Raw genomic sequence first — 27,239 nt, 5'->3', positions numbered from 1 at the left:
GAAGCACTGCATTACCCTTCTATATTTAGACATCGCGTCCAGCCAAACTGACCGGCGTCGTTATATAGGTTACATTTACTGTTGTAAGCACACTGAAATTGTCCAGTATCTTTAAACGCTTCTAAGTCGTGAATTCAACGCTTCTCTCCAAGATTGGTCCAAGAGATTTGCGAATCAACGCCTAAGACAGAGTTGATACCGGTGAGTTCACACTGTTTCATATTCTGTTTAAAGCCCACGCGGTCGACATGGTTGTTAAGCCGGCCGGCTTCAGGGCACGTTGTGATAATATGTCCAAGTAGACGTACCAGTCGTTCTTGGTTTGAGCTATTTTGGCTGCGTATTGTATGTACTCTTGTCTAGAGATTATGTGCTTTTTACGGATATCCTCCGTTTTAAAAATTGTGTAACCTCCGAAAAACGTCACGAGAAAAGTCGCGATTTCTACATCTCCTTGGATACAAGCATTTTGATCGATTTCTTTGTTCTTCTGGTTCCGGGTCGGAGTTCAAATCTGACCGGAGTTGGCGGAAGGGTGGTGTAATAGGCCGGAAGTGCGCTGTTGTCTCCCTAACTTTTGCTCCCTATGGCTTGGTGATCGTTATAGCTGAGCATAGATTTGTCGTATTTTCTGAAAAGCCCGTGGGTTGTATTGTTTTTGTGCGAGGAGTAGTTGGTCGGCCAGCGAAACCATTTTTGTATTAGTCCGCTGCAACGGTGATGCGGTTTTTTCGCCTGATGACCCAAATAGCGGCGTTTTTCATGCGATTTCGAAGAAATGACGTCATCGGAGATTGCAAAAAAGTTATCACATGGAATTTTTTTATTTTCATTTTACACAAACATGAAGAATTTAGCTTCTCTACCACGTAGGCCGTTATCCTGGGAAAATTCGTTTTTTCCAAGCAGCTTCGATCAAAAAAGTGTTAAAAAATGATAGTTTTCGGGTCCAAAATTAAAATTTTACTACATATTCTAACCAAAATAAAGAGGCAACAGACGGTACCAATAGGTTTGTCGGAAAGAGACAGTAAACGGCTTTCCGCCATATTGATTAAGTTTCGCGTCCTACGTTTACTAGCGGAACTGTAGCCCTTCGGCCTGAGGCTGCCCGCCAACCTCCGAAATCGTAAAAGAAACTCCGGTCCGATACCTTAATAGGGCGGCGCTTGTACCTTATATGACGTCATAGATGACGTAATTTCGACGCATTTTAAAGTTTCCATCAGATGTCGTTATATTGTGTAAAAACAAACACCGTTTTTCATTTTTCTAGTTAAAAAGTCAGCATATTCATGTACAGGCCCTAGGCGCCCCCCTCCCCCCTTTTCACCCCCCCCCCCCCCCCTTAGAACTACCATTACGGGCAACTTTGATCGATTCTGGCGGGCAGAATTTTCCAAAATCATATCTTTCTCTATGTCATTTGATTGGAGCCGACCTCTGTCGTTCACCTATCGCATATGTTCGCGATGCCGTGCATTAGTATGACTTAAATGGGCATTAAAGCTGAAATCTTGGTGCTTTAAGCCCTAACTTAAGGAGAAACTGGGTTTACTGACTTTCGGTTCATAGCTCCTTAACGCGGCGATCTTTTTTTCTTTCGGTGGTATGTAGTAATAGCCTATTAAAAGCACTACACATCTTTGCCGCGCTTATTCCAACTGCCCGCTTCTAGCGCCGACAATAAGATCCAGTTTGTGCTTTGCACTGTGTAAGAATGCATTCTTGCACACATTTGGGGCGTATTGTGCTTCTTAAGGGGCCGTTCACGGCGAAGTAGTTAAGAGTTTGGTGTCGGACGCGTTTGATTCTGAAAGTGTGAGATCTGGTCTACTGGTCCATGTCAAAATCTGGCACATTCTTCATTTTACTTACAAGCGACGAACTTAAAACGCGACCCCCTGCTGTTTTCCTTGAGCAACCTCTGACGTCACTCCGTGACGTCAGCGATGCCAACTTTTAAAGACGGTTTTCTACCGATGTGTAGCACCGAAACGACGGAGAGTGCACATACTTTCCCGGACAAGTTTATGGGCAGACTTTGCACCCCATTTTATCCGTTTTCAGAAAAGCGATGTCAGAAAAAAGCATGTTTTTTAATGTTTCTGTATTATAACGTAGGTTCAATATGCATCTAGGCTTGATAGCCTCAAAATACAGTGTTTTTGACCTGACTTTAAACCGCTCCTGTGGGAAAAGTAACCATCGGAGACAAACCAAATTTGGATATATGGTAGATATGAACTTTTTAAGTAATAAAAATACATATTGAGAAAAAATGTCCCTCTTAAGGTTCCGGGTCGGAGTTCAAATCTGACCGGAGTTGGCGGAAGGGTGGTGTAATAGGCCGGAAGTGCGCTGTTGTCTCCCTAACTTTTGCTCCCTATGGCTTGGTGATCGTTATAGCTGAGCATAGATTTGTCGTATTTTCTGAAAAGCCCGTGGGTTGTATTGTTTTTGTGCGAGGAGTAGTTGGTCGGCCAGCGAAACCATTTTTGTATTAGTCCGCTGCAACGGTGATGCGGTTTTTTCGCCTGATGACCCAAATAGCGGCGTTTTTCATGCGATTTCGAAGAAATGACGTCATCGGAGATTGCAAAAAAGTTATCACATGGAATTTTTTTATTTTCATTTTACACAAACATGAAGAATTTAGCTTCTCTACCACGTAGGCCGTTATCCTGGGAAAATTCGTTTTTTCCAAGCAGCTTCGATCAAAAAAGTGTTAAAAAATGATAGTTTTCGGGTCCAAAATTAAAATTTTACTACATATTCTAACCAAAATAAAGAGGCAACAGACGGTACCAATAGGTTTGTCGGAAAGAGACAGTAAACGGCTTTCCGCCATATTGATTAAGTTTCGCGTCCTACGTTTACTAGCGGAACTGTAGCCCTTCGGCCTGAGGCTGCCCGCCAACCTCCGAAATCGTAAAAGAAACTCCGGTCCGATACCTTCTGCAGTGCGAAAAAGTATAGCTTTCCCCGTTAAGTGTATGTACGTTGCTAGGTCTTAAGTGGTTCCACTTATATAGCCGGTGCATTCAAACTTAGTAACATTTCCCCGGTTTAAAATTTTTGACCCAGATTTTAAAGGGTTCGCGTTACAGGGTTAAGGGGATTAACCCTACCTATCATCTCAGATTCTTCCTACCAACACTGGTGTACCTGTTAAGCCCTCGTTTAAAGTTGACCAATTTCTTTAGTCTACCTACGTATACATCCACTTATAGCGTTACTATTAGTATTGCTACGTGATTGTAAGCAAAATAATTCCCTACTGAAATTTGGCGAACATAGCTTAGGATGTGTGTTGAAGTTTGTAAGTTTAACGTTACATGAGTGGCATGTAGAAAACGTTGAGTTTTCGGTAGTTTCACATCTTCGGAAGTAACGAGTACGTTTACCTTTTTCTAAAAACGTCTCGAAATTTATCTTCCGATGATGTCTACCAAACGCCCACATGCACAGTGGCGTGGTGGTGTTATTTCAAGCGTAAAAGGAGACTTTAAGAGGCACACATGCACACGGCATACTTGCAAGATTGCAATTTTGTAAATATACTCAGTGTATAACACTAAATTTAGGCCAAATTTCTGTGCCTTTCTCACTTCTTGAACTAGAACAAGATTTCATATTGTTTCTCTGGATTCTTCGTTTTGAAATTAATTGTTGCATAAGCTTTGTAAAATGTCTAACTTGGGTGGATAAATAGTTATGTAAGGCAGACGTCAACCTCGTGGCTAAGTGGGTATTCTATCCATATATATCGTCTATGTATAGTTATAGTATACAGCCATGCCTTTTGATGTATGTTTATGTTTTGTTACGGAAATACCAGAGTGAATCACCGTAAACAAAACATAACCTGATGATCCATACGTCGGAGGAAAATTTCTGGTCGCACGACAATGGCATTCGACGAAATCTTACGTCTTTGGCATACGACACGTGCACCTTTTCATGATCCGTCGTACGACACCTCCAGGGTACAGGTGGACGTACGATTACCCAGTGGGAGGTCTGAGACGTTCTCTGCGTCGTATGAACGTTATCTCTTAAAGGAAGCATGGCGCGCGGTGATTCCCTCAGTCACATGCTTAATTGTTAAACCGTTGGCATTCAGCCAATCAAAACTCGTGAGTCATTATGGCGTCTTGCCAGTTGGTCCAATGCCAATTATATTGCAGTGCAGGTATTCCCCGGTATTGTATTGCCTTTTCTACGGAAATTTGTATTAAAGGCGTACGGGTGATCGTTTCTTCCCTTGTTACCTTTGCAAAAAGGGATGTATTCGCAATGTTGATATTGTTTGTGGGCGGGTTTGTTTGTGGACGAAATAGATTGCAAAATTTGTGAATGGATCTTTATGGCACTTGTGGGTAATTGAAGACAAAATGAGGGGACAGGTACACTAGCGGCTTTTTCTGGTACTGCAACAGAGCTGTCGTTTTTGTCATAATTCTGGACATCATATGGTCTTGATTTTAAGGTGGCAGGAATCTGGGCCTCCTAGCGGCCTTTTAGGAACTGCAGGGGCCTTTATGTTGGTGACGTTTGATTTAGTGTGATGTTTAAAAAACTCATTACCTGGGAAAATGTTTTAAAGAAAAGCAGTCATAGTACATGGTGACCACTATTGTAAGCCTACATCCTTTTCTACGTACTTTGACAAGTGCATTTGTTGATGTCAGAAGAAAAGATACGAAGAAAAGATGTCAGAAGAAAAGATACGAACCATTCTTCAGCAAAGTAACGTAAAAAGGCTACACGTGTGGGCCAAGGCGGCTGTTTGAAGCTCTTAGGTTGGAGACATAACATATCAAGGTGTCAATGACTCTACATCTATCACCATTACTGCTTTCAAACGAAGTGCACAGAGGTTTCTTTCTATATGGGTCCCAGGACAAAGTCCAAAAAGCAATGCCTTTTCGAAGTCTGACAGTGTACTACAAGAATCTAGATCTACATATGCCATGTGTGTGTGTGTTTGGGGGTGAGGCCTAGGGCGCTATGCAGTTGGAAAAATAACCGAGGTCTCTATCCAGGGATATGTGGTTGCATTTGATTTCATTCTACTACTTATCTCAGGACAGCAACCATCGTTAAGAAATGATCACGTAGGTATGTCTGGGTCAAGCGCTTGTACTTCGTACTTGACCCTGAGCTGACCTTGTCGTTAGTAGTTGAAGTCAACGGATGTCTGACAAGTACGTGACTGAGATAAGAAGTCGAATGGCACGTTCTTTCTTTCAACACAGGCTACTTCATTGGAAGGCATGTACACATCTGCAGTCTTGTTACCTCCATGAAAATGGAGGTATTGTTTGAGGTGTGTCTGTCTGTCTGTCTCTCCTTCTCTAAGTGACGCGAATGGGAGTGTACGAATGTTGCGTCTACATATATCAGTAGTGACCAATTTTGACAATTATTTTAGAAAGCACGACACCCCCCCCCCTCTTTACATAATGTTACACAGAAGTCCTGAAAATGGCGTTTAAAGTTTGCAACAGTCAGGTGCTGATAGTATATTCCGAGCAGACTATAATCATCTGCTTTAACTTACGTATGGATAACTTGCAGTAGTTCTGATAATATAGATTATCACGGCTGAGAGATAGTAATGCAACTTTTGATACTGATTATGATATTTCTTTGGACTGGACGTGTGTTTCATCACGTGGTTAGTACAAATATGTGGAAGATTTATGATTAGCTATAAGGTGCCTTGGACATATTCGCAAAAAGCCATATGCCCTTTAAGTATCATTCCGATCACGCAGAAAAACTACGACCTTAGATATCACCTTACAAGGTTCCTCAAGTGAGTTAAGGACTTAAAGGAATTCAAAAGCTCATCTAAGATGAAACAGATCTCAGATAACCCATCAACAATACCAACAGATCGTTTTAGCTCTAACAGTCTATATATCTCAATTGTACAGTTCAGTGACATCACCGCATTTCAGACTAGGGGGTATACAAACACGAAGGACTCGGTCAGTTGTAAGCCGGTAAGGCACAGAGCTGCCATAATGTTCAGTTCGTTGACATAAGGTCTAGACTAGACAAAAGTCCTGTGTTTTGGCGACCTTCTAGTGATACAACTGACCTAATTGTGAAAAGGAACAAGGTCATTTTCCCGCCTTTTGGCATGCCAAACTTTCTGCGTATGGATTTAGGCTGTTGCAGGTGTAAAGATTGCAGTAATTGTTACTGAAAAGTCTTTGTGTTGGTAACGTTGTATGTTTTAGTGTAAATGTCATTAGCCTTACATTGATGAAATCAAGCCGTTTACAGTAACCGCATTATTATGTTTTATGCAAGGAAACAAATACACCCAAACTTGACCATGAATGAACAACCCCCGTTTGGAAATTTTCCACCACGTGAAGGCCAGTGCAGGTGATACCATTCCACGAAGTTGAATAGGGAGGGTCAGGTGTAAAATTAATATTTTTTCCTGATGTAGAACGTTCAAACGTCACTTTTCCCTCTGCATTGTATACAATTTTTCTACACACAATGATTGCACGATACTGCCACAACATATTCGTCTGACCAAAAGCAATGGAACGCTCTACCATTAGTTCCAAACAGTGCGTATGTTGTGTGTGCGTGTACCTGTGTGTTGTGTGTGTGAGTGTACTACTATTTGTACAACTAATGGGGATGGTACGTGTTATAGAGGCACCAAAACAATAACTTGCAGTCTCGATTTTACTACAACGTCCAAATAGGGCATACGAGGTCGTCTGAAACAAAACCCCAGGTCGCACCAAAATTTCTTTAAGTAGCGTCGCTGCTTTACAAACTTAAAGGATATCAGATTTAAGAACCATTCACTAAAGACTGACAATGACAAATTGATTCCTAGCGGCACCAGCGTCAGTTTATGATTAGGGGCTTTGTTTCATTGAGAGTTTTTTTAGGAGGAACTCCGGTGGTAGAATTCGTTCTTCTCTCAAATTGCTTGGAAAACTGGAAACGTAACCTTACATATTTACGTATACCAACACGCTAAGGTGAGCAATGATACTTGAATTACCCTGGATTGTTTACTGTGTATTTTTTTTTATTGTTGTCAGCTTGCTTCGCAACGTTGTCTTTGGAGTTGAGAATTTGAGCTTTTTGTCTTGTGTACGGCTATTGAAGGTTTGCGGCGGAAGTTTGGCTAGAGCACGCCTGCTCACGTGGCTTTTGACTGACTAAGGTGATTTGCAATTTGTCAAACTGTCGTAATTTTCATTAGAAGACTCTCACTCACTTTAGAAGACTTTTTATGGTCATCTACATTGTATTTGCCTCTTCATTGTGACTTGCCTGTATAGTGTAAAAAAACTAAGCCAAAATGATATAATATTTTGATATTTTTCTAGTTATAGAGAGGTGTCGCTTGCAGATGTAAATTCCTACTTCTATTTTGGTAAAGTCTCGACTTGTTGCCTATCAATGAACGCCGTATCTGCTACATTCAAGGTTTATTTGTTGTCATGGCTGTCATGCGTGACCTTCGCATTCTTCAAGGTCAACAGGTGCACGTAGGCGCCAAGTTTAGCACCTGGATCGACAGATGTACGACGTACGGGTTGTAAGTTTTGCACCTGTTTGTAGGGGCCTATAATTGTTTTCTTTACGTTTGGGTACGGGTACCGATCAAAAATTGATCTGTCTGTTACGTTCTTTTGCCTTCTACCACCTGGAACATTGTTAGAATAGAAGCACATTTTATGTATTCGCAGTATTTGTTTTTTTTTTTTTTGCAGGCAAAGTAGACTTATTCTTCCGGGACTACTATTCATATTCAGAGCTATTGTTCATATTTCTTAGTCCCTTGAATCTTTCCTCAATCGTTGTGATAGATTCTAGATTACTATGTGTTCAATTTATATGTCTATTTCCGACTGCTACATAGTATATCATGCGTGCAGTAAAACGCCTTTACGTGTTGGAACGTTCCATTATTTGATTTGACACTGTTACCTTTTACATGGCATAATTATGGCCTAATTATTGGCTAAAATTAGACTGGAACAGTCTCTTATGACCTATATATATATATGCCAAGATTTTGGATATTTCATATGATTTGGTTTATGAACTGGAAAGAGAGGTATCCCTTGGCCTTGCCCAGTGCTATTGTTTGCAGCTTGAAAATGGTGATAGATCTCCCTAGATAGATTATTTGTAAACATTGTTCACTTTATCGGCCAGTACATCTTGGTCCAGTTCTTTTACAGGTCAGCTAAATAATAACTACAACAAGAGCTCTGTAGTTAGGATACAACCTAACACTTGAGCTCCTGGTTACAAATTGTATGAAACTATGTGACCCCGGTTCGAATCCGGGATACTCGGATAGGGCTTCCTGGTTGGGGCTGTATCCGTCTTTCGGAAGGGATCGACGTAAAATGGGGCGTTTCGTGTTAAAGGAGGTGCCTCGATCACATTACAACTACTGATCCTTACTCAGCTGGGTGCCTACTGGATGTACTATAAAATTATAATAATATAAATATAAATCATAATGAAACACTATAACGTTATATGGCCCTTCACATAAAACAGGTGAAGCAGGTGTATATTTTATGAATGTATAATTTTTATTTCATGATCATGTAGCACTGTACTCGCTGTTTTTAGAAAAGCCTTGTCATTTTACTAGGTCTAGGTACGATCATTTTACGCACTCTGTAGCTAAACTGTGACACACATTAGCGTGGTTACATTTGTCAGACGATAAATCTAGCTTTACAAATAAGGCTAGCTCGTAACCAAGGTTACGGACCGTATCGGTACCCGAATCGATTGCTCGTGATCCGTATGTATCCGCCACTCTCACGCCACGCTTGAATCGACCAATCGCTGACAGCCACATATTGATGCTGACTACTTACTATATGTAACACGGCGAAAGAATTTTGTTTGCGATCGAGAAGTCAGGTTTTATTTTTCGCGAGAAAATACTGTCGGAAAGGTTGTTTGTTCTTGAAGACGGTTAGCACAAAGGATGTGGTGTTAGGAAAGTCTAGTAAAGAGGTTGTGAATAAATATTTGAGGTGTGACGTATTTGTTAGTTCGAATACATTCGGAAGGAAATGTGGTCTTGAACTCGGTCACATTGGGATGCTAGTGTTTACTTGGAAAGCCAAGAGATATCTCGGATGTTGGTCACCAAAAAGGAAAACAGATCTTGGACTAAACGAGGAAATAACTGTCACCAAATATCGTGTCTGGGCTGCCACGAGACATAAGTGACGTCACGATGTACTCACTGACACGCGTATTGCCAACCCCTGGCCACACCCCCGTCCCTGCCCTCTGCACGTGATACGCTGCGAACTGTAGCGGAACGATTCAAATCAACTTGGAATCGTCCAACGTTTGAAAAATAGGTCGTAAACAACACCAAAAAGAGAACAATTCAGCACAACCAATTTCTGTAGCTAGCATATCATGTATGCAATAAGATGTCATGGTTGAATGTTTATAAGGGTTGCTTTTGTGAGTAATATGTAATTTAAATACCCCTGTTGAGAGTTGGTGTCGCCCATGTTGGCAAGCCCACTACCGGCCTTTTTGTGTGGCATTCGGAAAGCGTGCGTCAGACGATCACACCATGTGTTACACCCTAGAAACCGCCTGAACTATCGGATATTTACACTTCTGCCGGGAAGTTTGAGTCAGAACACGAGCGTCCCTCACAGGGTACACATCTCACCGGCGTTTCGGACGACAAAAACGCAGTTTCTCAGGTAAGACCCCATAGGTTCGGGAAAAAAATCGACACGTTAATTGATTTGAGGGGACGCGGTGTTCGGTAACGAAAGCATGTGGGCAGAATGTATTAGCCATGTGCTAGGGAATCTCTGTAAAAATCCGCGTCCTTCGTGAATTATGTTCATCGTACTTTTATCATACCAGTGAGCATCTTTTAGAAGAAAGTTTTAAAGGTCTAGGAACATACGTTGTAGCCGATTTGATATATATGTGAATTATTTTTCTCTATGTTCCCCCGGGCAATATGACACCAGGGTGACCTGTATCGTCTGATTTTTCCTGAGGAAGATTTCCTTCTTATCTTATTAACACAATGACCGTGTTGATCAGAATCCTTGCTCTGTTTGTCAAGTAGGTACTTATCTATCGCTGTGTAAATTTGATTGGATAGGTAAATAAATGATTAGATTGGCTAATGGAAAATGTTCAAGCCCCCCTCCCCCATGTTCTGTTGAGTGTAATTAATGTTCGGTATAGACCTGTTCATGAATGAAATGCTACATTCCCCCTTTTTAAATGTTTGTCTCACTTGTTTGAAAATTGAATAATAGAGGATCATAAATATTCGAATTTACTCATGGAATTTTTTTAGAAAAGCATGTTGTTACGAAAAGCATAACAAAACAAATTATTAACATAACATAACATTACATAACATTGCTATTTCGGAGAAATGAAATGAGTCTTAACGTTACGTATTTTTGTGAAATGATGTACCTTTTTTACTTTTGCCATTTTTTCCCCTTTAACGTTGCCCTCGTGTTCAAACAATGAAGGGGGTAGTCCAGGATATATCGCGGGGGCATGTGTGAAAATCTAAGTCTATTGTATTGTTACTTTGGCGGTTTGTGCATGAAATTTCTTTTTGAATTGAGATCACAACGTTTGAATTCATATTACTATGCGTAGAAAAATCTAGATTCTTTAGCTTGAAGTTTCTTTTTTTTTTTACTATCTGTTTTTACGGATCCAATATCTCACTTCACATTTCAGTCCACAACTCGGGGGCGTGTTACCCTCGTGCCTCGCTGTAAAAATGCGTGATGGGAGGAAATGTTCCTTTTGTGGGGTTTGTCCTGACTTCCGTGCCGTTGGTAATATGACACCGTCATACCCCATTCACCGGGGCATTGTGACCCTAGGCTTCAAAATTCCCGTCATTCCACAGTCATGAGAGGAACATGCACCTAGGGAATGGCCAACACGCGTACGTTTACTGTAAAAAGGAAAATGTACCCTTTTTTTGTTTTCCGTGAACTTAAAAATCACGATGACTTAGTTCTATCTAATTTCTGCCTACCCCTTTACATTTCAATCGCGAACTTCAAATCAACGCTCAATTTGCCCTTTACCGTGAAATTAAAAGGAAATCTTTGTGAAAATATTCCTTTTTATGGTACATCCACAAGGGGGGAACTCGGCGCCACGTGCCCCTGAGAGAATAGATCACATTCAAAGGAACGCTGATGGCTCAACATTGAAAAAAAAAAGATAAAAAAAATCTGTTGTCACCTGCGGGTAGGAGGTTTTGACCTCTGACGACCGAACTGTTGTTGGTTGAATTTGCATGTTGGAAGCTATAACTCAAGATCAGGGGAAAAACGAAATGTTGAAAATATTTTTAAATAAACACAGATGCAACTGAATCAAGCTGAGTCTACGCTACCAGCCAAATTTGCCCCTCAAAATACAGGAAATAGTTTTTCAGAGGGTCTAGATCTCAAACTTCCCCAGCCCTTAGATCCCAGCCCCCCTCGATCCTTTTGATATGATGGATTTGTTTACATTTTGGTGAGCAGTTTTTGAGGTCGATTTTGGGCGCACTAGCTATGTGGATTCTTTTTCTTGGTCGGCAACCTTTTGAAAACCTGATGCTTTGTATTATTGTTACAAACAGTCGAGTGACTTTTGATTCTATTTTGACTATGCTGGATCAGATAGCTTAAACAAGGCTTCTTCTATGTCTTGGAAAAGAACTCCCACAGTCTTGACGGAACCCCTGCAGTCTTCAAGACGTGATCTGTATTTCTTAGTCACACTCCATACATCTTGCATTATTTCTTTAGTATAGCGTTCGATTGTAGTGCACATCTTGCTTGCTCAAGCAAATTCTACAAAATTATAGTTTGGAATATTCCATTTGAAAAGTTGGTGGGAGGGGGGTTATGCGTTTTCTCCCTGAAAGTGAAAAAGGAGTGTTGAAAAGTATGTTAATAGACGGGTCTTAATCAAGTGGGAGGGGCTTAAGGTGACTCGTCTGACGATGTGCCCTAAAGCTTTTCAGTTTTCATTGTCTAATGAAACATATAGTTGTACCTATTACTAACATTAACTCTTTTCTTTTTTTACTGTTGACGGTTTGGTGCGAATGCTTGGTTTCTGTAGGGCCGGTAGCGCTGCATTGCAGTATAGACTTGCCTAATTCGTTATGCGGTTCAGGTATAAGGTTTGTATGTTTCTCGACTATGTTACATGTATGTAAAACTATGCCATCGCCGCAGGGTGATCTCGATCACCCCACTATCACCCCACCGCAGACATCCCGCCAAATTTGCACGCAAAGGCGTTTTGTACTTGGCTGTCAGACGACGTTTAGCGCGCGCCAACCACACCGTTTGTTTGGCTCTTGTATGTGAGACGAATCGTCAAACATGTCGGGACCCTTTTAAAGCTTCGATTCCCTCAATTTTGTGATTCAACAATTTGCTCTTTTTATGACAGCTGACATAATTGTTGACTGTAAATTGAATTTTTAGCCTTTTTGACGTCTGATATATTTTCTTAGAAATATATCTCTCCAACAGAAAAAAAAAACTCACACGTATACCCTAGTCCCTTTGCGTTATGACGTCAGGTCGGGGTCGCCTTGTGCATAAACAAGACGTGTGGACAAATTTACACTGCGCGGCACTTCAAACATAAAAAGGTCAAACATACATTAAGGTCAATGTGCCTTGTGTTATATTTGCTGGGTCATGCCATTTGAACAATTTGAACAATAGCTTTTCGTCGTGGAAAGGTTTTCGAAGTGCTAGTACGATCTCCCTTCTTTTATCAAATATACCACTTTGAAATAAATCTCGAATGTACCTAAAATCATTTCGCTAGATCATTCCATTGGAATAAGAGGGGTGTGTCTGATATTTGTAAATCTTTAGTTTTTGTTGTTCGTTTCCGCTCCCTACTTTTATCAAATGGAATAATCCAGTGGAAAAGTCTTGAACAGTCGTCCCATACAGTGAGATCGCTTGTTAGTTTACGTAATTAGGGAAACACTCCAACTTTTATGTACATAGTATATGTTTGTTGAGAACACAGGTGACGTGGCACTTAAGATGTAGAGAGACAACGTGTCACTGTTTTAAGATTGTTTCTGTTAAACATTCCGGCGTATATGTGATGGTGAAATGCAACAGAAAGGGACTTGTTTTCTAATAGTATCTAGTGTGTTCTTTATACAGAATATCTGTGCAAAATTACGATGTGGTCTGTATGTATGTATGTGTGTGTGTGTGGTGAGGGGGGGGGGGTTCGTTATACAAAGATATTGCAATGGCCAAAACCAAATTTACGATAATTTAGCTCAACTAGATCTTCTTCTCAATGACACGTTTTCTGACCAAACTGCTCAAGCGTCTGATTTGATGATGTTGTTTTTTTAACGGATTGCCACTTTAAAATCGCCTGATCTTTGGAGCAAACACGTTTCAACCAATCAGATGCACTTGGCCTTCAGTATGATTAACTCAGCACTTTTTTATGGTACGTGTACACGGAGACGTTTTTTGTCATTTCAATTCTGTATAAGGTGTAGTTCTGGACTGCAGATATTACTGGCTATCATATCAGGACTATTACGGTATGGGGTTCCATCGATTGTATTTATAGTTACACTTCTTGAACGACAGATTTTGACCTACCGAAAAGTTCATGACGTCACTGAGGTTCGTTCGACCGTTGTATATTCAAAACGTTCGACTCCAAGCTCGACTAAACGTATGTACAGAAAATACCTTTTCGTGTTATTCTAGGATTAGAAGTTTGCTACTGTGACAGTTTTGCAAAGGGATTGGACGAATCCTTACTTGCTACAAATGTACTGTGTTGTCAAAAGGTAGGCCATGTGTGAGTCAAGATTAGACCCGCCCCCTAAACCTGTGGGCGAGGTTATGTCATAGATTTCGACGATAGCCATTTCCTGTAGCTTTCCTATGGTGAGTTCTGAGATCTCTGGTGTACAGTATATGTGTAAGAATTGTGTCTTACGCGTCGTTTCCGGTATCCAGGACACTTATACTGTGTGATTAGATCTTGGATGCCCAAATGCCTAAATTGTGTACAAGGCACCTTCAAGTGTTGGGTCAGCAGCGGGTACTGTTTAGGAAGTTTGCCAAAGGATCAACACTCCTTTAAACTTCCGACACATTTCCGCTGAAATAGCCCTGTACCTGGTACTACCTACTTATGTGTCTTGAGAACAACATTGGAACTAATAACTGTATACAGTACCTCATACAAAGTTGGGGCCGGCCAACGTATAATTTGCAGTATAATTTGCAGTAGGGCACGCGAGTAGCTTACATCTCTCGTCGGATAATCAATGTACTATCCCCTTACTAAATCTCGTTTGTTATGCAATGGTTTGCACTGCCCCATTTACACGCACAGCTATTCAGTTTTCAGGAATAATTTATGGCACACTAAAATTGACGATATTTTGTGTCTATGCAGGTTGTATATACTTCTAGCAGTTGAGTACGTCGTCCCCAGGACTCCCAGTGGCGCCCTCGTCCCCACCGTCCCGGCAGAGGAAAATGTCGTCTGTCTGCCTCACTATCGCGTTCATCGTCACGTGTCTACTGTCCTTACTCAGTTGGGCGAAAGGTACGTGACGTCAGACCTCATTTACATAATTGCCATCTTACAATCAATAGCAACATAATCTTATAGAAAGTAGATAGCCAGTATTAAGATTTTTTCAGTGTATTTTTTATCAGTTAATTGAAATGGTACTCATTTTTTACTGTTGAAATTTGCCATCTTAAAATCCAAATCTCTCATATAGTTGCATATAAACTATAAACATGCCCGTATGATGTAAAGTGGGCGCATGGGTGGTTAAGGGTCAACTGTAGCTATTTGAACAAGATGTTTCTTCTATAAAGTGCTTTTGGGAGTAACCTAATGCACATTTTGTTACAAATGGGTCCACTTGAAATTCTGTTATCAAAACGATTGGCCGGGAGGCATTGCGATTGGGCAAACTAAAAGCCCCTCATTGCCCAGTAATTATAGTTTAGATCTGGACCATTTCAAAGTACATGTACCCCCACTTAATGTATTTCCTATAATGGTTGTATTGATCCATTTAGCCCATTCAGCCAATAGCATCAAAGGATTCCCCATTCAAACTAGTCTTGTCCCATAGCCTTCGAAGCAAAGAAATTGGGATAGAGTTAGATTTAGAGTTATGTTCGTAGTGCCAGCTAAACTAGTCAAGCTATAGCTAAGACATCTGCTTCTCCACTCTGCTAGTCTCGCGCTGCAGACGTCGCCTCGGCTGCCTGCCCGAGCCGACCGGCTCCATTTCTCCCGACCTCGCTGACGGAGGAGCCTCGGCGTTGCGGCTGGGTTCCGAGGCTATCGTACCATTTTTTCGACTATACATACAAGAGATATACAAAGTAGATATCGATATCAGTTTAGAAATTATGATGTTAAGAAATCCTCTAAGTTACAGAAATATATACAGATTTTATTTCATATACCAAGACACCAACAGTCGTATACTGTATCCTAAATACAAAACAGACCGAAAAGTGTCTCTCTTTTTTTAAAGACAATTTTTTTTGTTTAAATCTTTATTGCTGATCCAGACAGGATTTTTATAACATTGCCCAAACTCACAAAATGTGGGTCTATGGGTTTAGGAAAACCAAACAACACAAACTAAGGAGATTATATCTTTATATAACCTCCTTGCACAAACTTATAACCCGATTGAAATTTTAATTCAAAGCCCTGCTAGAGATTTCTGTGTAGATTTTTTGAGCAATATAAACAAATGTATGCTTTGTTTGAACAGTGTGACCACCGTACCCTTTGTTTGAACTTTATAACATGTACATCCTTTGTTTCAACAAGATCACTTGTAGGCGTTGTTTGAACAATATGACAACCTGTATGCTATGTTTGAACAATATGAACACCTGTTCGCTTTGTTGTTATACAGGTGAACGTCAGGTGAGAAGTAGCGGCGCGGCAGGTACGCAGGAGAAGTCGGTGTGTTACGGCAGACTGGGTTGTTTCAGCAACGCGCCGCCATTTTCCTCCGACATCCCCCTCCCACAGCCCAGGAAGCGAATCAACACAACCTTCCATCTGCGCACGCGCAGTAACCCCGTGCAGAGCCACGTCCTGAAACCCGACCGCCCGGAGACACTGCGCAGGTGCGAATACTGTCTTGACGTAGAATATCATTTCAGACATTCGAAAGTTATTTTTATTGATCCCAATACATCTACGAGATCTCCTTGGCTCAAAGTTAGCGTTATACAATGTAATTAATACGAAAAGCACAAAAACGTAGCGTAACTTTCGACTACCACCAGATATAGATTTCATCAGGGATTTGCATTCGCAAAAACGTATTATAAATGTGAACTCTGGACCACCAAATCTGGATATTACGGGGGCTGTGCACTTATAAAAACGTAGTGTAAACTTGAAGTTTTCACCACTAACAGATCTAAATTTCATGAGAGGTACACCAAATCTTGAGGTAGTGTAAATGTGAAATATTGACTACCGTCCTATCAAGATTTCATGAGGATATTAGATTAATGAAAACGGAGCGTTAAGGGGAATTTTTCACTTCTCACAGGTCAAACTACGAGACAGGTGTGATGACAAGGATCATCCTACACGGCTACAGCATGTACGGGACAATAGAACCCTGGATAGAAACAATGGTTCAGGCTATTCTAGCAAAGGACGACTCCAACGTCATCGTGGTGGACTGGCTAAAGGGCGCCATGGCCACCTACTCACAAGCTGTGGGGAACACCAGACTAGTTGGCGCCGAGGTGGCCAACCTTATAAAATGGTTAATGGTAAGAGATCACTCATGCACCCCCTCTATCGATTGACTTTGGTATTGCAATCATAACCTGTCATGTTTCAAGTACATTTGCAGTACATTTAGACTTATTGTGGCGTTTGTTTCTTTTCCGATAGATATGTTGTTAATATTAACGATATCAATATTTTTTTTCTTCTTCTCAGGACAAAACGGGGAATCCTTTGGATAGTTTTCACATCATCGGTTTTAGCCTGGGAGCCCAGGTTGCTGGTTACGCTGGTGATAGACTTGGAGGACGCATCGCTAGAATATCAGGTAAGGACCAGTGTTATAAATGTATTGTCGTTTTGACTCTCTCACTGCATTACAGTGCCACCTAGCGACACTTTGTAAAACTTTAGATTTACATTTTACACCACTTTACAATTTGTAACAACTCCCTAATTTTTCAGCCGTGGACCCGGCCAACCCAGGGTTCAAAGACACCGATCCTAGAGTGCATCTAGACCCTAGTGATGCCAAATTTGTGGACGCCATCCATACTGATGGAAACACACTTCTTGGTGTAGGACTTGGTATGAAGGACGCCATCGGACACGTGGATTTCTACCCAAACGGCGGTAACGACCAGCCTGGATGCGACATGGCGTCTTCCTCTGAAGGGTCATTCATTTATCGTAAGTTGGGAACTTTTTTTGGCCACGCCCTTAGGGAGAAAACTTTATAGTATTTTATTGTGTACAGTGTGCAAAATTCCAGCAATTGTTCAGGGATATATCATCGCCATCCAGGCATGTGTTGTTTTTATTTTGATACCGTCATAGAAACACAGTCGCATTCCAGAAACATCAATAGTTCCGTAAAAACGGGCATATATGGGGTGGAAGTATGCATCAATCAATGAGTATTTATCACAGACTATTTTCCTTTCTTTCATTCAAAACGGTCTCCACTGCATGCCATTGACATAAAAAATATGAAATAGTTCTGTATTTGTATAAAAGCAATATCAATAATATCCTTTCAGAACTAAGTGTGAGTTTTTCCTGCGACCACTTTCGAGCGGCCGACCTCTACATCGCCTCTATCAACGCAACCAACGGGCCCATGCAAGGCTATCGGTGCGACAATTATGACAGATTCCGCCAGGGGACGTGCATGAGCTGCAGAGGAAACAGGTGCAGAAAGATGGGCTGGGACGCGGAGAGAGTCCCACGTCAGGAGCGAGTCAAGTTCTACCTGCAAACGACGGCGGAGGATCCATTCAAAGGTAAACTTCGTGGCTATTTCATTAAATCTGCTGTGTTTAGAGGTTTCGAACCCTCGAATGTTTTTTGGCATTGACAATTGAACTTGGTAGTAAATATGGTTTTCTTTTTTATTGGCAGTGAACCACTACCAAGTAAAGATGCACTTTAGGAATGTCAGCCGAGCGAAAGAAGTGGACGCAAAGTTGTATCTACAACTACGAGGGCCCGAGGGTGAAACTGAAGAAGTTGCGTTGAAAGAGTGAGTACTTCTATCAGTATTTTTTCTCCAAAAACGACAACAACAAGAAGTTGCTGGTCACTCACTAATGTGTAGCTCTCTATTTTATATAACGATTTTTCTTCATCGGGATTTCGTTTAGACTGTATTGACACGGTTTTACTACTACACTTGTAATGATTAGTTCATTTGTTTATTATCTGCGTTGTTAAATGTGATTTTTTGTCTTTTTAACAGGGGAAACCAGGTACGAATAGTTCCTGGTCACTCGCAGAAGTTCCTCTTCTCAACGCCGACTCACCTCAGCAAGGTAGAGTCTGTATCCTTCCGCTGGGAGGAAGTGACGTCATCGTCGTCATGGTGGTTCAGCTCCTGGTTCGGCGATGAGGAGGAGGATACGGGGGTGAAAACGTTGCACGTCAAGTCTATCAAGTTGAAGCCAGGAGAGGCCGATATACAAACTAGGTAAGGAACTTTATCTTTTCTTTGCTACACCTCAAGCTTCGTACCGTATCTTGGAACAATAATATTAGAATTGTTTGTTGTTTCTTCTATCTTATTACGAACTTTGGGTGCTGGCCATGGAGTAAAAAAAGTGAAATAATCATTCGTAACGATCGACGAGGACGTCGTCTCTTTCTTGGGAGGGAGGAGTGTTGATGGTATCAGAATGGGACAGTTCTTTCGATAATCCATTACCTGCTATTTGAGGCTATTTTGTCACCCGTTTTATTGCATCTCCATATTGTTTACTGAAAACACTTGAATCTTTTATATATCTCAATCCAAGTTGGGAAGGTGGATATGAAACTTTAGGTTTTATCTTCGCTAATGTCAGCAACATACGCCTAGGGGAGTTGTTCAATGAAAACGCCTACGTCCCTTTAACATCTTTATTGTAGTTTGTTATTGGATTTTCTGATACTATCACGGTGGCCATTAGGTGGCGCGGAATCTAATCATCGAATCAATGCATTAAAGTAAAACAGCGGTGCTCTAGTTAAGGAACGTTATCTTCTCATGGCAGACGCGTGATGCACACACGGGGTATAATCTTAGATGTCCGTTATTTACCGTTATCTTTTGATTCTCAAGGTCAAATGGGGGCCAATCGCCATTGGTTCATCAGATATGTACATTGTACCGTTAAATATCGTGCATTGACCGCCAATCAGATCACAGAGTTGTAACGGCCTTGATTTAGAGTACGGTGATTGAAAGCAATGTATAGAAATGTAAATAGTAGTTGTTTTAATGAGTAAGATATCACTGCATTTTGTGGACTGTTTGTTTAGTTTCTTCTTTTTTTTTTAATTTTCAGATCGCACTATTGTCTGTCACGCCCCCATCGTGGGATTCTTGCCAAGGATACCAAGACGTTTAGAAGCTGTATACGTCGTGCGGCATAAAAGGTAAGAATTGAATATTAGTATGGAAAAGGGTAAACTGTTCTCCAAATAAAAAGACTTTACTCGCCGAAATTGTAGACTGTATCTCTAGATCTCAGTCTTCGTCAGCTCTCTCTAATCGCCTGGCCACGTGTAATTACTCCATTGCGTGTGACGTCAGCAACGGTTCAAAGGTTGTTGGAAGTCGATATCGCCGCCCGTCCCAATTTTTCTTTCGAAAAGTTAGCGACAAACTACTTTTCATATACCACTCCGACCAGATTTTGGGAGAGTTTAACCTGGATTTAAAACAAGGAAGAACATTTTATTGTTAGAAAATTAAAGCCCTTCCTACGAACGCCACGTGTATAGGACGGCGCACATCTCCAATTTCTATAGCCCTTGGGCCACACAGACTTAGCAAGCTCTACAACAAGGGGATCGATAGAGAATATGGTAATCTATGATAACAATTGACAATATCGGTAGTAATAATCTTTAACTACGCTTGATTTCATGCTACTTTTGCGCACGTTCCATCTTTTGATAACTTAATTGTTTTGTCTTCTAGGTTGAACTACTGAGGTTGAAGGCCCCCGTCGTCAAGAATAGTGACGTCATCTACCAGTAGTCAAACGCTGCCATATCTATTTATAGATTTGTATATATATTTTGGTACTGTCATATTTATATATCTGCTTTTTAAGGCGGAACTGCATCGAATCTGAACATTATGTATATATAATTCGTTATTTAAGAAACTGTTTTCAGAATGTTTTACGAATAATTTATGAAAATATCGCCCGTTGCAATAGTTGGCACATGCCGTTCTAGTGAATGTAGTTTAACGTTTCTGATCATTGTAGCTGTTCAAGTGAATTTGAATTGTGATCACGTGATGTTGTGTACGTGCCAATTGTAACTGTCACTTTTGTGTTTCTCAGGCTTTAGCAGAAATAAAATGATCCGTTACGTGAAGTTTGTGTTCGAATTGTTTTTATGCTTTTGTTGCGAATCAATGGATGCGAATTCTGTGTATTCAAATGATACATCATTTTGGCGTAGATCAACAGTGTTTCTGTAGACTTAAGTGAGGGAATCGATCATAGAGCCTTGACTAAAGAATAAAACAAACAAAGCAAAGCTTTGCCTTGAAGTTACAGATATACGCCCTTGCAAAGTTACAAAGAAGTTTGTAGTATGCCGATTCAATCAATGAATATCATTTTCGGACAGTTATGATCCTCTAATACATTTTAGAAAGTGTTAGGGATTGATCACAAATTATATGTGGGGGGGATGAACTTGAAAACTTCAAGTGAAGGAGTATAATCTATTGTACATGTATGTATGTACAGAAAACGTGACAGAAAAAATTAATTGTATAGAAATGCGTATACACCGCTCTTTCCATCAGCCACCCAACGCAGATGTTACTGGTACACCCCTTGTTAAATTTTGGAAGTGGTGCTATTGCGTCGGCCATACTGATTTGATTATATGGATGACATCCTCTGCATGATCTGGGCACCACAAAACTGGTGCTAACGTGTGAATTTAAAAAGCTGGGTTAAGAACTGCACTCATTATAAAATCTTAGTGGCCAAGAAGGTAGAACAATAGACTGAAGACACAGGTCATATCAGACATATGGTTTAGAAAAAATTCTTTATTTTTGTTCTTTCAATCATTAACGGCATATATTTGCTCATTTTGCGCTTCTTTGGACGATTTACACTTGCTCACGGACATCTTTTTTAACAGACGAAAATTGATGCGCGTGCGGATGTCATCCATATTATCAAGTCAACGCGGCCTTACTCAAGTCAAGCGTCGTCTTTACAAAGTTAGGCAAGCTTAATACTGCCCGAATAAGATTTGTATTCGCCTCGACTTTACCTACGTGCCTGCGTTGTCTACGTGAACACATCAACATCCGTACCTACGGCGTCTGGAACGTGTTTGTCAATGGAGTGAATAGATTATCATTACAGCGTAACGGTGTTATAACAAAAACGGCTGCGTCATATGGAGTTATTAATGGGAAATATCAACTCTATTCATACTGGGTAAATTATTACCGCGAGGTTGGAGTCCGGTGTTTTCATATGTGCAAACTTAATAAAACCACCTCAAAAGCAGGTCAATGCACATTTGTATATACAGTAGCAGATGTACAACTCATTAAAACCTCAATTAAGATATTAAGCACCCACCCTTAAAGGCACATTATGTAACATTTGGGCAACATATTAAAGTAGATTTTCCTACCATTTCTTTACATAGTCAGCTAGACCAACCCTGTAGAATTGCTTATCTTGCCAGTCTGGAGTGTAAGCCTAGGCGATGATGATTAGTCTACCCCCAAACAGTGTGCAGTAACTGGTTGTTTACACCAGGGTTGTAGCCAGCCTGAAATCATTTTCAGTCCCCTTGATTTTGAATGGGAATCCTATCGAGCACCGAAAGCATGGCGTGACTTAGTCCCAGAAAATTCTTAAATCAAGACCCTCTGAAACACTATTTCCTGCATTTTGAGGTGCAAATTTTGCTTATAGACTAAGCTGTTCAATTGCATCTGTTTTGGAGAAGAAGAACACATGGGTTTCAGTTTTTTTTATATCTTTACATATCAATTTTTGTCTGTCCCAGGGGACGGAATGGAGAAAACTTTTTTCAGTCCCCAGCTGCAAAATTCTTTCAAAGGACTGAAGGACAGGTGCTGGCTACAACCCTGGTTTACACCAAGACGGTATTTTGAGATGGTTTCAGATACTAAGCGGGACCTTGTGATTTTGGCACAACTGCCTGACATCAGAAATACCAAATAATGATGCGAATATGCTGAAAAGTGCCCGTATATGCAATTCACATGAAAATTCTGTTCTCGAGAACATTTTCAATTTCGCGACCAAAATCATACAAAAAGTCCCTTTAAAACCTTCCATTCGCTGAAATACATATCTAACCTCCTACCCGTCGGATAACCTCGCGTTATGATTTTGATTTTCGTTGGTTTAGGCTATATTGAGTTGTTCGTATACAACAGTCAAGTAGCCGGATAGATTATACAAACACGCATCAGCGACATCATAATTGAATAGCCCAATTAGTATCAGTTGATTACTCGATTCACTGGATACATGGACACACCCGCACACATACATGTACAATAGAAGAAATTCATTCCCTGATTACGATACGTGATTCCAATTATATAGTATAAAGTCACTACGTTTGGGAGAGGGACTACAATTTTATACCCCACGTTTTATTACGGAAGTGCCGTATTTTTATGAATGAAGATAGTACAGTCCCTGTTTGTGTATATACCTAATCAAATTTGACACACGAAGAGGCTTATAGAATATTACGCTCTATCAGTCTATATTAAAAACGTGAATAAAATTGTCTTTGTGTGGTAGTACGAAGCTTAGAATATAGTTATGATTGATATATAACATTCACAACAAACAATAGGACTTGTCAGAAAGAGGGCGCCATGTTATATACTAGTACAATATTTCATGCGAAATCATAACATTACATCATCTTTAACCACTAGCCTTGTGATACGATCATTGTCTACCAAAGTGCAATACATCACAAAAAGGGGGCGTTTCATTATATATGCGTATTGGCGGTGTCGCATAGATGGTGAAACAATGGTTTTGTTTCCATCGTTCAACTTCTGGGGAAAAACGTTGTATAAAAATGGTTAGAATAAATCTTGCGACTAACAAAATGAGAAAATATGTTCAAATGGTAGTTTCTTGGCAAACGATTGTAGTATGATATTAGGGGACTGTCCCCCTTTCCCCCTCTAAAACGGAGGGCGTACGTTGATGTTTTACCGAGAGGAAGTGACGTCATCAGTACGGCGGGCCTGGATGCCAGGCGGTACTCCTTGTCTCCCTGGGGTAACCAACCGTTAGCCGCAGACACTCACCACAACAACGTCACCCCTGCTACGATTTCACCAGGACGACACCCCCCTGAATCATCCCATACCCCCTCAACAAGTCTTACTCACGGCGTTCCTACCAGCGGATAGCTGCAAAAGATGACCACAATGCTGTCACAAAGGTAAGAAACCAGTACCCGTTTTAACCAGAGTTAATCGCTATCACATATGTTGGGTGTACTTACATTCACACCGCACGCATGTACCTACACCGTCTATGATATCCTACAAAAACCGTACCCAGCTTTGGGCTAACCCCCAGCGATATACATACATATCTCTCACATACGTTCTACAGATAGCCGGCCTAGCATCACATATAGACAGCATCCATAATTTATTGTAAATGGATAAATTATTTAACAAGGGCTGCGAAATGAACAAGGTAGGAGGGGACCCGAAACCGCCGTTGAACTCGACTGTATTTTCCCGCCTTTTTAACAACTCTGGTAGATATCGATGTTAGGATACTAGGAAGATACTAGCATTCCAAAGCATATAACTGTCTACTATTTGTAGCTCCATTAAAATAGCGTATTGGAGATAGTGCATTTTCCCCGATAGTGGCATCTGTACAGCGCGCGTCTACTGGAAGGGGCCCTTCGGTTCAGGGAAAATTGGTTTTGGGGCCATCCTTTTGTTAGGTTTGGATCAATAACCTTGACCTAAGGTCTGTCGCAGCACTTGATTACTGACATCGTATTCTTGTGTAAATTCTCTTAAATTACAAGAAATTCTGCACACATTTGTATCGAGACTTATGTTATGAATAGACAACAATCGTAAGAGGAGTTTGAAATAATTTTTGAGACCTTGAACGCCACAAACGTGTAAACACACCAGTCTCTGAGATTTTATTCTTTCCTATTTGTATTTAAGGATTGCAGTTTACTCTAAAAGGGCTTGATATATCTCGACCTAAAAGATATACAAAGGCGTCAAACCCTAAAGCTATAGCGGCCTACAAGTTCAGAAAATGCAGACGATACGATATTTCCCCCATTTGAAGGCCGCGTAGTCGTTTTGACAATGCGCCGCGCGGGGTTGGTTGACGCCCATCTTCATTCACAACTCGGAACTCACTCCCACGTACGTGTCTAGAATACCAGGAAGTTGATAGAAAGCGCGAGAGAAAGAGGGTTTACCTAGTCTGGTACAGCCCACCGTAATCTTCTAGGGATCCCTTCGGTATTAGGATTGATATCCGCCCGCCTGGGTCAATCAACGGACTCCGTACAATTTGTACGGGCTGGGAAATTGCTGTAACTGAGGAGGCCCTAAATTTGCCATTTTTTTTTATAAATCATGCATATTTTTCAAGAGGCAAGATATGTGGTAAGTAACCTCAACACCCTTTCCACATAAAAAATGAAGGAAACACAATGTGGCGAATTGACGACACAGTGGTGAATTTAGGACAGACACCCCCACCCCCCGTCCCGTATTCTAAAATAGGACATGTTCGCGGGGATTTAACATCACGGTAATGGGTAAAATGGAGTATTCGCGGTTTTTTGTTTGCTTTTTAGTTCACGGAAAAACTGACATGCAGGGTTTTTGTTGTAAAACTTACTAAAAAGGGGAAATTTTCGAAAACGTGAACAAAGTTCCAATAACATTTTTTTTTCCTTTTGAAAGCAGAAAGAGGCAAACCAACCCTATGCCGGGTCCGGTGAATGGTTACCAGGCCAGCAGCAACTTTACAATATGACATAACTACGCTTTAGATCGTTTGAAGATGGGGACTGTTATTGGATAGCTCGACATTTTTACCGGCCCGGGTCTTGATTTGATGCAGATGGCTTCAGTGGCGGCGCTTCAATCCAAATCGATTTTCCTCCTGGACATCGGTCGTCAGCATCACTCTCTGCTTAATTTGCCTACTCACGAACATGCGAATGACGTTGTATATACTCATTTACATATTCGTGACTGGACAAAATGCAACGGCAAACAGACGAATACAAACAAACGTTTTGCGCATGCTCGACCGCTTGATTAAAAGCCCATTCAGTTTACTCATCACCCGCCACAACATGTGACGTCATATCGAGACGTGACGTCAGCAATCGAAACCAAAATCATACTATTCTTTCATAAGGAATCATCCAACGGTAGTAGTTTTGGCTTATTTCTGAAAGAAAGACAACCATGTCATGTCCCGATATTGTGTTAGTGAATATATTATCTTCCCTTGTGTATCTATCAATTGACCTATTCAAACGTTTAAAGCATAAATCTCTGTCACAACGAAGTAATTTCCTTTGTGCATGGTATAAAATAGCATGCAATAGCATGGCGTAAAATGGCAAATGTTCGCTCAGGTGTTATGCTCGTCGTAACATCTTCGTCACGAACTTAAAACTATTGCCAATTTTTGTTCTTCTTGTCGTTTCTTTTAACCACGGACACCCCCCATTTCCTCCCTACGGCAAAATTAAACCCCCGCGATTATTTCTAATTTTACAGTATGACTTCTCAGTCGAAGCATCACGATTTGAACAGCTCTTGTGAACCGGCCCTAAAAGATCGGATCGATATCGGTCGGCTGCACCAAAGTCCCTAGCGGCAAAACATCTCTTGTAGTCCGGCAAGCACGATCCTTAACCCAGATCCATAGTCGCAATAAGAGCACTATTCACACACAATTCTAGCACCATAAGTATTATACAGGCTGGTACGATTCACACAATTCTGGCACCATACGTACGATATTGGCACAATTCATGCACGATACTGGCACGATTTACACAATATTTTTTGCGGGCACACCATAATTACGATATTAGAACGATTCACACAAATTCTGGCACCATAAGTATGATACTGGCACGTTTCACACGTAAAGAACGTATACTCACGTACAAAGCTTAAAAAATCGCAAGGCCATAAGGGAGTAAAAACCACGAACAAATTTCAAAGTGCATGTATAATAACTCTCTCATGTTGCTTTGTTGAGATGGAAAATGATTCTTCATCGCACCTTAATTCATTAAAATAGACAAACAAAGACGACCATTAAATGCCCATTATGCAATACTAGGACAACATAGAAAAGTAGAGAAATTTTCCTACCATTTCTCTACTTAGGACGTTAGATCAACCATATAGAATGTTTCCATTGCTAGACTTGGGTGTGCCTAAATCAAAAGTCTAACCCAGGAATCCTACCAGTGTATAGTATGTTGTTGTTTACATTAGGAGGGTCTATTTTGAGAGGGTTTGAGAAACTCAGCGAACCTTGTGCAGTTTTATTTTGAACAATTGATAAACATCAGAAATACCAAAAGATGCAAATATTAGTTTTACATGTCATTCATCTCAAGATTTTGTTCTTGGGAACGTTTTCAAATTTGGAGCCAAAATCTTACCTAATGTCCCTTTAAAGGTGGTATCTCACTAAAGATGCAAATATTACTTTTACATGTCATTCATCTCAAGATTTTGTTCTTGGGAACGTTTTCAAATTTGGAGCCAAAATCTTACCTAATGTCCCTTTAAAGGTGGTATCTTACTGCACTTGGGGTACCGGTGTGGC

At 40.8% G+C, this 27,239-nt stretch overlaps 2 protein-coding genes across 3 annotated transcripts in view; both read left to right on the top strand.

Annotated features, from left to right (window-relative positions):
* The first annotated feature begins 115 nt into the window (after positions 1-115).
* On the top strand, positions 116-20,715 carry LOC118432073 (pancreatic lipase-related protein 2-like). 2 transcript variants are annotated; one of them, XM_035843583.1, is made up of 11 exons: positions 116-201; positions 14,512-14,664; positions 16,013-16,229; positions 16,664-16,892; positions 17,065-17,176; positions 17,314-17,538; positions 17,889-18,131; positions 18,250-18,370; positions 18,587-18,814; positions 19,671-19,761; positions 20,309-20,715. In XM_035843583.1, the coding sequence occupies exons 2-10, from the start codon at positions 14,595-14,597 to the stop codon at positions 19,756-19,758; spliced, it is 1,533 nt and encodes a 510-aa protein (XP_035699476.1). In that variant the 5' UTR covers positions 116-201; positions 14,512-14,594; the 3' UTR covers positions 19,759-19,761; positions 20,309-20,715. The 2 variants fall into 2 exon arrangements, with proteins under 2 accessions (XP_035699476.1, XP_035699475.1); XM_035843582.1 differs by lacking the exon at positions 116-201 and adding an exon at positions 9,569-9,755.
* Positions 20,716-23,543: 2,828 nt separating this feature from the next.
* The window catches only part of LOC118431916, a 56,946-nt gene continuing 53,250 nt past the window's right edge, over positions 23,544-27,239 (top strand). Inside the window, exon 1 of the mRNA XM_035843355.1 lies at positions 23,544-23,823. The gene's annotated coding sequence lies outside the window, so the exon portion shown is untranslated. The remainder of the gene's footprint in view (positions 23,824-27,239) is intronic.

This window comes from Branchiostoma floridae, chromosome 15, assembly GCF_000003815.2.
Source record: "Branchiostoma floridae strain S238N-H82 chromosome 15, Bfl_VNyyK, whole genome shotgun sequence".
Classification (NCBI taxonomy): domain Eukaryota; kingdom Metazoa; phylum Chordata; class Leptocardii; order Amphioxiformes; family Branchiostomatidae; genus Branchiostoma; species Branchiostoma floridae.
This window is presented reverse-complemented; position numbering and strand designations above follow the sequence as displayed.

Excerpts from the sequence above, each read along its gene's own strand:
- LOC118432073 (XM_035843583.1), top strand. The coding sequence starts at position 14,595 with ATGTCGTCTGTCTGCCTCACTATCGCGTTCATCGTCACGTGTCTACTG. Across the intron at positions 16,230-16,663 it reads CGCCCGGAGACACTGCGCAG|GTCAAACTACGAGACAGGTG; the intron begins GTGCGAATACTG and ends CACTTCTCACAG. Across the intron at positions 18,371-18,586 it reads GAAGAAGTTGCGTTGAAAGA|GGGAAACCAGGTACGAATAG; the intron begins GTGAGTACTTCT and ends TCTTTTTAACAG.